The sequence below is a fragment of the Procambarus clarkii genome, unplaced genomic scaffold (genome assembly GCF_040958095.1).
Source record: "Procambarus clarkii isolate CNS0578487 unplaced genomic scaffold, FALCON_Pclarkii_2.0 HiC_scaffold_123, whole genome shotgun sequence".
Taxonomy (NCBI): Eukaryota; Metazoa; Arthropoda; class Malacostraca; order Decapoda; family Cambaridae; genus Procambarus; species Procambarus clarkii.
The window spans coordinates 537,296-552,103 of record NW_027189156.1 but is presented as its reverse complement, the minus strand read 5'-3'; the positions used below and the strand labels follow the sequence as shown (position 1 = coordinate 552,103).

Genomic DNA, 14,808 nt, shown 5'->3' with positions numbered 1-14,808 from the left:
TTTCCCTGGACTCTAGGAGACTCGAACTGTGGACCAAAAGCGTGTGAGGCCGACGTTCTATCGACTGAGCTATGTGCAGTTTTAATAAAGGAAAGATTCCAGCAGCAACTACTGCTGTCATGCGGGGATTGTCGACTTTCCCTGACTCCTACTGAACTCAGAGTAATTACTGACCCACCCAGACGCCATATAAACTGTCATCCACACTTCCCTGGGAAGTGTCGAAGTGTAGAGTTCCACGGAAGTGTGGATGGCAAATTATTATTATTGTTATTGTTAGTTATTATTATTATTATTATTATTATTATTATTATTAATATTATTATTATTAATATTATTATTATAGTATTATTGTTATTATTATTGAGAAAGTCGCTTGAGAAAAGCAGTTTTTCTCCTAGCTATATCCCGCTATTGCTATTTCCTTGTGTATTATTATTATTAACACAGCCACGAGGAAGTGCGGGATGTGAGGCGGGAGGACTGACCTGAGAACACCACCGTACACAGCCGCCACAAATATCCCAGGAACACCAGTGAGGTGGTCCAGCTTATCCATCACCAGGTACGGTAAGATCTGGTCAGGTTTCTCTATCCTGCCAAGAGTGAGCGGGTCACAGTCCTTGTAGGTGGCATAGGCAACCAGACCGGAGAAGTAGAATGTTGACCATATTGCACACAGACCCACAACGAAGGCAATGCAAACTCTGAAAAGACCAAAAGAATATGATATAAATTTTGACAAGTGGATCTGAATGAACCTTCATGGCAGCTCAAAGAAGGTAATATATTTTCAGTTTTATCAGTTTTACATTCTCACTTGCACTTTTACTGTTATTTTATTCGTTCTCCATGTAATTATGTTCAGGATCTCTCTAGATTAAAGTAAATATATTGATTTGAATATGACCGAACTTGTTTTCAAATACTTTGAAAAATTATTAATTTAAACTATGCTTGATCAAGTAATAATTAAACTTTGTAGAAAAGACATTTACATGAGTTTGAAATTTTAAACAAGTTTACCAAATTATGCCATAAATGTAACTATATATATTGTTTGTTAACAACAAACGATTATTTGCAGTATAATATCATACTCGTCACTAAACACTGATAATTTATATTTTCTTTTATATTTTCTCAAATCTGGGGATTAAATATACGTTCTTATAGACTTGTAAGTATCGGACAATACTTGATATATTTAATTAAAGTTGGATTTGTGAAAGAATTGAACATAATCCACAAAGATGATCGGTCCAATTTTATCATAATATAGTAATTTAAAAGATCTCTATGATACACACACACAGATGTAAACTGGAACAGTACCGATTGTTTCCTCGGATTGTACACTGTCGCAGACTACCTCGGACTGTACACTGACGCAGACTACCTCGGACTGTACACTGGCGCAGACTACCTCGCACTGTACACTGATGCAGACTACCTCGGACTGTACACTGACGCAGACTACCTCGGACTGTACACTGACGCAGACTACCTCGGACTGTACACTGTCGCAGACTACCTCGGACTGTACACTGTCGCAGACTACCTCGGACTGTACACTGGCGCAGACTACCTCGGACTGTACACTGGCGCAGACTACCTCGGACTGTACACTGGCGCAGACTACCTCGGACTGTACACTGTCGCAGACTACCTCGGACTGTACACTGTCGCAGACTACCTCGGACTGTACACTGTCGCAGACTACCTCGGACTGTACACTGTCGCAGACTACCTCGGACTGTACACTGTCGCAGACTACCTCGGACTGTACACTGTCGCAGACTACCTCGGACTGTACACTGTCGCAGACTACCTCGGACTGTACACTGTCGCAGACTACCTCGGACTGTACACTGTCGCAGACTACCTCGGACTGTACACTGGCGCAGACTACCTCGGACTGTACACTGGCGCAGACTACCTCGGACTGTACACTGGCGCAGACTACCTCGGACTGTACACTGGCGCAGACTACCTCGGACTGTACACTGTCGCAGACTACCTCGGACTGTACACTGGCGCAGACTACCTCGGACTGACACTGGCGCAGACTACCTCGGACTGTACACTGTCGCAGACTACCTCGGACTGTACACTGGCGCAGACTACCTCGGACTGTACACTGGCGCAGACTACCTCGGACTGTACACTGGCGCAGACTACCTCGGATTGTACACTGTCGCAGACTACCTCGGACTGTACACTGACGCAGACTACCTCGGACTGTACACTGGCGCAGACTACCTCGGACTGTACACTGGCGCAGACTACCTCGGATTGTACACTGTCGCAGACTACCTCGGACTGTACACTGACGCAGACTACCTCGGACTGTACACTGGCGCAGACTACCTCGGACTGTACACTGTCGCAGACTACCTCGGACTGTACACTGACGCAGACTACCTCGGACTGTACACTGGCGCAGACTACCTCGGACTGTACACTGGCGCAGACTACCTCGGATTGTACACTGTCGCAGACTACCTCGGATTGTACACTGTCGCAGACTACCTCGGACTGTACACTGATGCAGACTACCTCGGACTGTACACTGGCGCAGACTACCTCGGACTGTACACTGTCGCAGACTACCTCGGACTGTACACTGACGCAGACTACCTCGGACTGTACACTGACGCAGACTACCTCGGACTGTACACTGACGCAGACTACCTCGCACTGAACACTGGCGCAGACTACCTCGGACTGTACACTGACGCAGACTACCTCGCACTGAACACTGACGCAGACTACCTCGCACTGAACACTGGCGCAGACTACCTTGAACTGTACACTGACGCAGACTACCTCTGACTGTACACTGTCGCAGACTACCTCGCACTGAACACTGACGCAGACTACCTCGCACTGTACACTGACGCAGACTACCTCGCACTGTACACTGACGCAGACTACCTCGCACTGAACACTGACGCAGACTACCTCGCACTGTACACTGATGCAGACTACCTCGCACTGAACACTGACGCAGACTACCTAGCACTGAACACTGACGCAGACTACCTCGCACTGTACACTGACGCAGACTACCTCGCACTGAACACTGATGCAGACTACCTCGCACTGAACACTGACGCAGACTACCTCGCACTGAACACTGACGCAGACTACCTCGCACTGAACACTGACGCAGACTACCTCGCACTGAACACTGACGCAGACTACCTCGCACTGAACACTGACGCAGACTACCTCGCACTGTACACTGACGCAGACTACCTCGCACTGAACACTGACGCAGACTACCTCGCACTGAACACTGTCGCAGACTACCTCGCACTGTACACTGTCGCAGACTACCTACAGTGTACAGGGGCCTCGTAGCCTGGTGGATAGCTCGCAGGACTCGTAATTCTGTGGCACGGGTTCGATTCCCGCACGAGGCAGAAGCAAATGGGCAAAAGTTTCTTTCACCCTGAATGCCCCTGTTACCTAGCAGTAAATAGGTACCTGGCAGTTAGTCAGCTGTCACGGGCTGCTTCCTGGGGGTGGAGGCCTGGTCGAGGACCGGGCCGCGGGGACACTAAAAAAAGCCCCGAAATCATCTCAAGATAACCTCGCACTGTACACTGTCGCAGACTACCTCTGACTGTACACTGTCGCAGACTACCTCTGACTGTACACTGTCGCAGACTACCTCTGACTGTACACTGTCGCAGACTACCTCTGACTGTACACTGTCGCAGACTACCTCTGACTGTACACTGTCGCAGACTACCTCTGACTGTACACTGATGCAGACTACCTCGGACTGTACACTGACGCAGACTACCTCTGACTGTACACTGTCGCAGACTACCTCTGACTGTACACTGACGCAGACTACCTCGGACTGTACACTGTCGCAGACTACCTCTGACTGTACACTGTCGCAGACTACCTCGGACTGTACACTGACGCAGACTACCTCGGACTGTACACTGGCGCAGACTACCTCGGACTGTACACTGTCGCAGACTACCTCGGACTGTACACTGACGCAGACTACCTCGGACTGTACACTGGCGCAGACTACCTCGGACTGTACACTGGCGCAGACTACCTCGGATTGTACACTGTCGCAGACTACCTCGGATTGTACACTGTCGCAGACTACCTCGGACTGTACACTGACGCAGACTACCTCGGACTGTACACTGGCGCAGACTACCTCGGACTGTACACTGTCGCAGACTACCTCGGACTGTACACTGACGCAGACTACCTCGGACTGTACACTGACGCAGACTACCTCGGACTGTACACTGACGCAGACTACCTCGCACTGAACACTGGCGCAGACTACCTCGGACTGTACACTGACGCAGACTACCTCGCACTGAACACTGACGCAGACTACCTCGCACTGAACACTGGCGCAGACTACCTTGGACTGTACACTGACGCAGACTACCTCTGACTGTACACTGTCGCAGACTACCTCGCACTGAACACTGACGCAGACTACCTCGCACTGTACACTGACGCAGACTACCTCGCACTGTACACTGACGCAGACTACCTCGCACTGAACACTGACGCAGACTACCTCGCACTGTACACTGATGCAGACTACCTCGCACTGAACACTGACGCAGACTACCTAGCACTGAACACTGACGCAGACTACCTCGCACTGTACACTGACGCAGACTACCTCGCACTGAACACTGATGCAGACTACCTCGCACTGAACACTGACGCAGACTACCTCGCACTGAACACTGACGCAGACTACCTCGCACTGAACACTGACGCAGACTACCTCGCACTGAACACTGACGCAGACTACCTCGCACTGAACACTGACGCAGACTACCTCGCACTGTACACTGACGCAGACTACCTCGCACTGAACACTGACGCAGACTACCTCGCACTGAACACTGTCGCAGACTACCTCGCACTGTACACTGTCGCAGACTACCTACAGTGTACAGGGGCCTCGTAGCCTGGTGGATAGCTCGCAGGACTCGTAATTCTGTGGCACGGGTTCGATTCCCGCACGAGGCAGAAGCAAATGGGCAAAAGTTTCTTTCACCCTGAATGCCCCTGTTACCTAGCAGTAAATAGGTACCTGGGAGTTAGTCAGCTGTCACGGGCTGCTTCCTGGGGGTGGAGGCCTGGTCGAGGACCGGGCCGCGGGGACACTAAAAAAAGCCCCGAAATCATCTCAAGATAACCTCGCACTGTACACTGTCGCAGACTACCTCTGACTGTACACTGTCGCAGACTACCTCTGACTGTACACTGTCGCAGACTACCTCTGACTGTACACTGTCGCAGACTACCTCTGACTGTACACTGTCGCAGACTACCTCTGACTGTACACTGTCGCAGACTACCTCTGACTGTACACTGATGCAGACTACCTCGGACTGTACACTGACGCAGACTACCTCTGACTGTACACTGTCGCAGACTACCTCTGACTGTACACTGACGCAGACTACCTCGGACTGTACACTGTCGCAGACTACCTCTGACTGTACACTGACGCAGACTACCTCGGACTGTACACTGGCGCAGACTACCTCGGACTGTACACTGGGGCAGACTACCTCGGACTGTACACTGGCTCAGACTACCTCGGACTGTACACTGGCGCAGACTACCTCGGACTGTACACTGTCGCAGACTACCTCGGACTGTACACTGGCGCAGACTACCTCGGACTGTACACTGGCGCAGACTACCTCGGACTGTACACTGTCGCAGACTACCTCGGACTGTACACTGGCGCAGACTACCTCGGACTGTACACTGGCGCAGACTACCTCGGACTGTACACTGGCGCAGACTACCTCGGATTGTACACTGTCGCAGACTACCTCGGACTGTACACTGACGCAGACTACCTCGGACTGTACACTGGCGCAGACTACCTCGGACTGTACACTGGCGCAGACTACCTCGGATTGTACACTGTCGCAGACTACCTCGGACTGTACACTGACGCAGACTACCTCGGACTGTACACTGGCGCAGACTACCTCGGACTGTACACTGTCGCAGACTACCTCGGACTGTACACTGACGCAGACTACCTCGGACTGTACACTGGCGCAGACTACCTCGGACTGTACACTGGCGCAGACTACCTCGGATTGTACACTGTCGCAGACTACCTCGGATTGTACACTGTCGCAGACTACCTCGGACTGTACACTGACGCAGACTACCTCGGACTGTACACTGGCGCAGACTACCTCGGACTGTACACTGTCGCAGACTACCTCGGACTGTACACTGACGCAGACTACCTCGGACTGTACACTGACGCAGACTACCTCGCACTGAACACTGGCGCAGACTACCTCGGACTGTACACTGACGCAGACTACCTCGCACTGAACACTGACGCAGACTACCTCGCACTGAACACTGGCGCAGACTACCTTGGGCTGTACACTGACGCAGACTACCTCTGACTGTACACTGTCGCAGACTACCTCGCACTGAACACTGACGCAGACTACCTCGCACTGTACACTGACGCAGACTACCTCGCACTGTACACTGACGCAGACTACCTCGCACTGAACACTGACGCAGACTACCTCGCACTGTACACTGATGCAGACTACCTCGCACTGAACACTGACGCAGACTACCTAGCACTGAACACTGACGCAGACTACCTCGCACTGTACACTGACGCAGACTACCTCGCACTGAACACTGATGCAGACTACCTCGCACTGAACACTGACGCAGACTACCTCGCACTGAACACTGACGCAGACTACCTCGCACTGAACACTGACGCAGACTACCTCGCACTGAACACTGACGCAGACTACCTCGCACTGAACACTGACGCAGACTACCTCGCACTGTACACTGACGCAGACTACCTCGCACTGAACACTGACGCAGACTACCTCGCACTGAACACTGTCGCAGACTACCTCGCACTGTACACTGTCGCAGACTACCTACAGTGTACAGGGGCCTCGTAGCCAGGTGGATAGCTCGCAGGACTCGTAATTCTGTGGCACGGGTTCGATTCCCGCACGAGGCAGAAGCAAATGGGCAAAAGTTTCTTTCACCCTGAATGCCCCTGTTACCTAGCAGTAAATAGGTACCTGGGAGTTAGTCAGCTGTCACGGGCTGCTTCCTGGGGGTGGAGGCCTGGTCGAGGACCGGGCCGCGGGGACACTAAAAAAAGCCCCGAAATCATCTCAAGATAACCTCGCACTGTACACTGTCGCAGACTACCTCTGACTGTACACTGTCGCAGACTACCTCTGACTGTACACTGTCGCAGACTACCTCTGACTGTACACTGTCGCAGACTACCTCTGACTGTACACTGTCGCAGACTACCTCTGACTGTACACTGTCGCAGACTACCTCTGACTGTACACTGACGCAGACTACCTCGGACTGTACACTGGCGCAGACTACCTCGGACTGTACACTGGCGCAGACTACCTCGGATTGTACACTGTCGCAGACTACCTCGGACTGTACACTGACGCAGACTACCTCGGACTGTACACTGGCGCAGACTACCTCGGACTGTACACTGGCGCAGACTACCTCGGATTGTACACTGTCGCAGACTACCTCGGACTGTACACTGACGCAGACTACCTCGGACTGTACACTGGCGCAGACTACCTCGGACTGTACACTGTCGCAAACTACCTCGGACTGTACACTGACGCAGACTACCTCGGACTGTACACTGGCGCAGACTACCTCGGACTGTACACTGGCGCAGACTACCTCGGATTGTACACTGTCGCACACTACCTCGGATTGTACACTGTCGCAGACTACCTCGGACTGTACACTGACGCAGACTACCTCGGACTGTACACTGGCGCAGACTACCTCGGACTGTACACTGTCGCAGACTACCTCGGACTGTACACTGTCGCAGACTACCTCGGACTGTACACTGACGCAGACTACCTCGGACTGTACACTGACGCAGACTACCTCGCACTGAACACTGGCGCAGACTACCTCGGACTGTACACTGACGCAGACTTCCTCGCACTGAACACTGACGCAGACTACCTCGCACTGGACACTGGCGCAGACTACCTTGGGCTGTACACTGACGCAGACTACCTCTGACTGTACACTGTCGCAGACTACCTCGCACTGAACACTGACGCAGACTACCTCGCACTGTACACTGACGCAGACTACCTCGCACTGTACACTGACGCAGACTACCTCGCACTGAACACTGACGCAGACTACCTCGCACTGTACACTGATGCAGACTACCTCGCACTGAACACTGACGCAGACTACCTAGCACTGAACACTGACGCAGACTACCTCGCACTGTACACTGACGCAGACTACCTCGCACTGAACACTGATGCAGACTACCTCGCACTGAACACTGACGCAGACTACCTCGCACTGAACACTGACGCAGACTACCTCGCACTGAACACTGACGCAGACTACCTCGCACTGAACACTGACGCAGACTACCTCGCACTGAACACTGACGCAGACTACCTCGCACTGTACACTGACGCAGACTACCTCGCACTGAACACTGACGCAGACTACCTCGCACTGAACACTGTCGCAGACTACCTACAGTGTACAGGGGCCTCGTAGCCTGGTGGATAGCTCGCAGGACTCGTAATTCTGTGGCACGGGTTCGATTCCCGCACGAGGCAGAAGCAAATGGGCAAAAGTTTCTTTCACCCTGAATGCCCCTGTTACCTAGCAGTAAATAGGTACCTGGGAGTTAGTCAGCTGTCACGGGCTGCTTCCTGGGGGTGGAGGCCTGGTCGAGGACCGGGCCGCGGGGACACTAAAAAAAGCCCCGAAATCATCTCAAGATAACCTCGCACTGTACACTGTCGCAGACTACCTCTGACTGTACACTGTCGCAGACTACCTCTGACTGTACACTGTCGCAGACTACCTCTGACTGTACACTGTCGCAGACTACCTCTGACTGTACACTGTCGCAGACTACCTCTGACTGTACACTGTCGCAGACTACCTCTGACTGTACACTGACGCAGACTACCTCGGACTGTACACTGACGCAGACTACCTCGGACTGTACACTGACGCAGACTACCTCGGACTGTACACTGACGCAGACTACCTCGAACTGTACACTGACGCAGACTACCTCGGACTGAACACTGACGCAGACTAACTCGGACTGTACACTGACGCAGACTAACTCGGACTGTTCACTGACGCAGACTACCTCGCACTGAACACTGGCGCAGACTACCTCGCACTGTACACTGGCGCAGACTACCTCGCACTGTACACTGGCGCAGACTACCTCGGACTGTACACTGACGCAGACTACCTCGCACTGTACACTGACGCAGACTACCTCGGACTGTACACTGACGCAGACTACCTCTGACTGTACACTGTCGCAGACTACCTCTGACTGTACACTGTCGCAGACTACCTCTGACTGTACACTGACGCAGACTACCTCGGACTGTACACTGACGCAGACTACCTCGGACTGTACACTGACGCAGACTACCTCGGACTGTACACTGTCGCAGACTACCTCGGACTGTACACTGACGCAGACTACCTCGGACTGTACACTGACGCAGACTACCTCGGACTGTACACTGTCGCAGACTACCTCGGACTGTACACTGTCGCAGACTACCTCGGACTGTACACTGTCGCAGACTACCTCGGACTGTACACTGTCGCAGACTACCTCGGACTGTACACTGTCGCAGACTACCTCGGACTGTACACTGACGCAGACTACCTCGGACTGTACACTGACGCAGACTACCTCGGACTGTACACTGTCGCAGACTACCTCTGACTGTACACTGTCGCAGACTACCTCGGACTGTACACTGACGCAGACTACCTCGGACTGTACACTGACGCAGACTACCTCTGACTGTACACTGACGCAGACTACCTCGGACTGTACACTGTCGCAGACTACCTCGGACTGTACACTGACGCAGACTACCTCGGACTGTACACTGACGCAGACTACCTCTGACTGTACACTGACGCAGACTACCTCGGACTGTACACTGACGCAGACTACCTCGGACTGTACACTGACGCAGACTACCTCTGACTGAACACTGAGGAAGACCACTGTGGGAAATTTCCATATCATATACAGACTCTAATGTAACTCCCAAAAGATGTTGTCAATTTACATTAGTTAGTCATCAAAGGATTACAGTGAATGGTAAAGGCCGTTTTATCAGCTGTTGTCACAAAATTAATCTAACTAATGTTACTTTAAAAATTCTCAAGTCTAAGAGCTGGTAACACGATAAATGAACCTACTAAATTAAACATATATAATAAACTGTAAGATTTGACCACAAACCATTTCTTCCTTCCGAATCTTGAATGTACGCTACCTAGGAGGGAGAGGAACCAGCCATTGAAAACAGAGGCACGGTTAATGGTCGTTATGGTGAAACTTCAAGCCAACAGGAAGGCCTCCCTTGACAATGAAACTTAACAATCATGTCCCAGAGAGCAACGTTAACCACATTAGTCACCAACTGTTGCAATATTAAGTGAAGTGCCAGCTCGGTTAACCATTGGACAAGATTACTTGGCCAATTATTTTCTGTATTGGATAAATCGTTAGGGTGCATGGAAGTGTTGTGTGCTAGAATGTGGTAGTGCCATACGCTGGTCCTGCCAGAGTGTGGTGGTGCCAGAGTGTGGTGGTGCCAGAGTGTGGTGGTGCCAGAGTGTGGTAGTGCCATACGCTGGTCCTGCCAGAGTGTGGTGGTGCCAGAGTGTGGTGGTGCCAGAGTGTGGTAGTGCCAGAGTGTGGTGGTGCCAGAGTGTGGTGGTGCCAGAGTGTGGTGGTGCCAGAGTGTGGTAGTGCCATAGGCTGGTCCTGCCAGAGTGTGGTGGTGCCAGAGTGTGGTGGTGCCAGAGTGTGGTAGTGCCATAGGCTGGTCCTGCCAGAGTGTGGTGGTGCCAGAGTGTGGTGGTGCCAGAGTGTGGTAGTGCCAGAGTGTGGTGGTGCCAGAGTGTGGTGGTGCAAGAGTGTGGTGGTGCCAGAGTGTGGTGGTGCCAGAGTGTGGTAGTGCCAGAGTGTGGTGGCGCCAGAGTGTGGTGGTGCCAGAGTGTGGTGGTGCCAAAGTGTGGTAGTGCCATAGGCTGGTCCTGCCAGAGTGTGGTGGTGCCAGAGTGTGGTGGTGCCAGAGTGTGGTAGTGCCAGAGTGTGGTGGTGCCAGAGTGTGGTGGTGCCAGAGTGTGGTAGTGCCAGAGTGTGGTGGTGCCAGAGTGTGGTGGTGCCAGAGTGTGGTGGTACCAGAGTGTGGTAGTGCCATAGGCTGGTCCTGCCAGAGTGTGGTGGTGCCAGAGTGTGGTGGTGCCAGAGTGTGGTAGTGCCATAGGCTGGTCCTGCCAGAGTGTGGTGGTGCCAGAGTGTGGTGGTGCCAGAGTGTGGTAGTGCCAGAGTGTGGTGGTGCCAGAGTGTGGTGGTGCAAGAGTGTGGTGGTGCCAGAGTGTGGTGGTGCCAGAGTGTGGTGGTGCCAGAGTGTGGTGGTACCAGAGTGTGGTGGTGCCAGAGTGTGGTAGTGCCAAAGTGTGGTGGTGCCAGAGTGTGGTGGTGCCAGAGTGTGGTGGTACCAGAGTGTGGTGGTGCCAGAGTGTGGTGGCGCCAGAGTGTGGTGGCGAGAAAGTGTGGTGGTGCCAGAGTGTGGTGGTGCCAGAGTGTGGTGGCGCCAGAGTGTGGTGGCGAGAAAGTGTGGTGGTGCCAGAGTGTGGTGGTGCCAGAGTGTGGTGGCGCCAGAGTGTGGTGGCGAGAAAGTGTGGTGGTGCCAGAGTGTGGTGGTGCCAGAGTGTGGTGGTGCCAGAGTGGTGGTGCCAGAGTGTGGTGGTGCCAGAGTGTGGTAGTGCCAGAGTGTGGTGGTGCCAGAGTGTGGTGGTGCCAGAGTGTGGTAGTGCCAGAGTGTGGTGGTGCCAGAGTGTGGTAGTGCCAGAGTGTGGTAGTGCCAGAGTGTGGTGGTGCCAGAGTGTGGTGGTGCCAGAGTGTGGTAGTCCCAGAGTGTGGTGGTGCCAGAGTGTAGTGGTGCCAGAGTGTGGTGGTGCCAGAGTGTGGTGGCGCCAGAGTGTGGTAGTGCCAGAGTGTGGTAGTGCCAGAGTGTGGTGGTGCCAGAGTGTGGTGGTGCCAGAATGGGGTGGCACCAGAGTGTGGTGGTGCCAGAGTGTGGTGGTGCCAGAGTGTGGTGGTTCCAGAGTGTGGAGGTGCCAGAGTGTAGTGGTGCCAGAGTGTGGTGGTGCCAGAGTGTGGTGCTGCAAGAGTGTGGTGGTGCCAGAGTGTGATGGTGCCAGAGTGTGGTGGTGCCAGAGTGTGGTGGTTCCAGAGTGTGGTGGTGCCAGAGTGTAGTGGTGCCAGAGTGTGGTGGTGCCAGAGTGTGGTGGTTCCAGAGTGTGGTGGCGCCAGAGTGTGGTTGTGCCAGAGTGATGTGGTACCAGAGTGTGGTGGTACCAGAGTGTAGTGGTGCCAGAGTGTATTGGTGCCAGAGTGTGATGCTGCAAGAGTGTGGTGGTGCCAGAGTGTGGTGGTGCCAGAGTGTGGTGGTTCCAGAGTGTGGTGGCGCCAGAGTGTGGTTGTGCCAGAGTGTGGTGGTACCAGAGTGTCGTGGTACCAGAGTGTAGTGGTGCCAGAGTGTATTGGTGCCAGAGTGTGGTGCTGCAAGAGTGTGGTGGTGCCAGAGTGTGGTGGTGCCAGAGTGTGGTGGCGCCAAAGTGTGGTGGCGAGAAAGTGTGGTGGTGCCAGAGTGTGGTGGTGCCAGAGTGTGGTGGTGCCAGAGTGTGGTGGTGCCAGAGTGTGGTGGTGCCAGAGTGTAGTGGTGCCAGAGTGTAGTGGTGCCAGAGTGTGGTGGTGCCAGAGTGTGGTGGTGCCAGAGTGTGGTGGTGCCAGAGTGTGGTGCTGCAAGAGTGTGGTGGTGCCAGAGTGTGGTGGTGCCAGAGTGTGGTGGCGCCAGAGTGTGGTGGTGCCAGATTGTGGTGGTGCCAGAGTGTGGTGGTGCCAGAGTGTGGTGGTGCCAGAGTGTGGTGGTGCCAGAGTGTGGTGCTGCAAGAGTGTGGTGGTGCCAGAGTGTGGTGGTGCCAGAGGGTGGTGGCGCCAGAGTGTGGTGGCGCCAGAGTGTGGTGGTGCCAGAGTGTGGTGGTGCCAGAGTGTGGTGTTGCAAGAGTGTGGTGGTGCCAGAGTGTGGTGGTGCCAGAGTGTGGTGGCGCCAGAGTGTGGTGGCGAGAAAGTGTGGTGGTGCCAGAGTGTGGTGGTGCCAGAGTGTGGTGGTGCCAGAGTGTGGTGCTGCAAGAGTGTGGTGGTGCCAGAGTGTGGTGGTGCCAGAGTGTGGTGGTGCCATAGTGTGGTGGTTCCAGAGTGTGGTGGTGCCAGAGTGTAGTGGTGCCAGAGTGTGGTGGTGCCAGAGTGTGGTGGTTCCAGAGTGTGGTGGCGCCAGATTGTGGTTGTGCCAGAGTGAGGTGGTACCAGAGTGTGGTGGTGCCAGAGTGTAGTGGTGCCAGAGTGTATTGGTGCCAGAGTGTGATGCTGCAAGAGTGTGGTGGTGCCAGAGTGTGGTGGTGCCAGAGTGTGGTGGTTCCAGAGTGTGGTGGCGCCAGAGTGTGGTTGTGCCAGAGTGTGGTGGTACCAGAGTGTGGTGGTACCAGAGTGTAGTGGTGCCAGAGTGTATTGGTGCCAGAGTGTGGTGCTGCAAGAGTGTGGTGGTGCCAGAGTGTGGTGGTGCCAGAGTGTGGTGCTGCAAGAGTGTGGTGGTGCCAGAGTGTGGTTGTGCCAGAGTGTGGTGGTACCAGAGTGTGGTGGTACCAGAGTGTAGTGGTGCCAGAGTGTATTGGTGCCAGAGTGTGGTGCTGCAAGAGTGTGGTGGTGCCAGAGTGTGGTGGTGCCAGAGTGTGGTGGCGCCAAAGTGTGGTGGCGAGAAAGTGTGGTGGTGCCAGAGTGTGGTGGTGCCAGAGTGTGGTGGTGCCAGAGTGTGGTGGTGCCAGAGTGTGGTGGTGCCAGAGTGTAGTGGTGCCAGAGTGTAGTGGTGCCAGAGTGTGGTGGTGCCAGAGTGTGGTGGTGCCAGAGTGTGGTGGTGCCAGAGTGTGGTGGTGCCAGAGTGTGGTGCTGCAAGAGTGTGGTGGTGCCAGAGTGTGGTGGTGCCAGAGTGTGGTGCTGCAAGAGTGTGGTGGTGCCAGAGTGTGGTGGTGCCAGAGTGTGGTGGCGCCAGAGTGTGGTGGCGAGAAAGTGTGGTGGTGCCAGAGTGTGGTGGTGCCAGAGTGTGGTGGTGCCAGAGTGTGGTGGTGCCAGAGTGTGGTGGTACCAGAGTGTGGTGGTGCCAGAGTGTGGTGGTGCCAGAGTGTGGTGGTGCCAGAGTGTGGTGGCGCCAGAGTGTGGTGGTGCCAGAGTGTGGTGGTGCCATAGTGTGGTAGTGCCAGAGTGTGGTGGTGCCAGAGTGTGGTGGTGCCAGAGTGTGGTAGTGCCAGAGTGTGGTGGTGCCAGAGTGTGGTGGTCCAGAGTGTGGTGGTGCCAGAGTGTGGTGGCGCCAGAGTGTGGTAGTGCCAGAGTGTGGTGGTGCCAGAGTGTGGTGGTACCAGAGTGTAGTGGCACCAGAGTGTGGTGGTGCCAGAGTGTGGTGGTGCCAGAGTGTGGTGGTACCAGAGTGTAGTGGCGCCAGAGTGAGGTGGTGCCAGAGTGTGGTGGTGCCAGAGTGTGGTGGTACCAGAGTGTGGTGGTGCCAGAGTGTGGTGGTGCCAGAGTGTGGTGGCGCCAGAGTGTGGTGGCGCCAGAGTGTGGTGGTGCCA

At 54.2% G+C, this 14,808-nt stretch overlaps 1 protein-coding gene across 1 annotated transcript in view; it reads right to left on the bottom strand.

Annotated features, from left to right (window-relative positions):
• Positions 1–401: 401 nt before the first annotated feature.
• The window catches only part of LOC138360833 (sodium-coupled monocarboxylate transporter 1-like), a 109,217-nt gene continuing 94,810 nt past the window's right edge, over positions 402–14,808 (bottom strand). The window contains exons 6-7 of the mRNA XM_069320348.1: positions 483–707; positions 402–435 (exon numbers count right to left, since the gene is read on the bottom strand). Coding sequence (XP_069176449.1) covers positions 402–435; positions 483–707 — 259 coding nt within the window. The remainder of the gene's footprint in view (positions 436–482; positions 708–14,808) is intronic.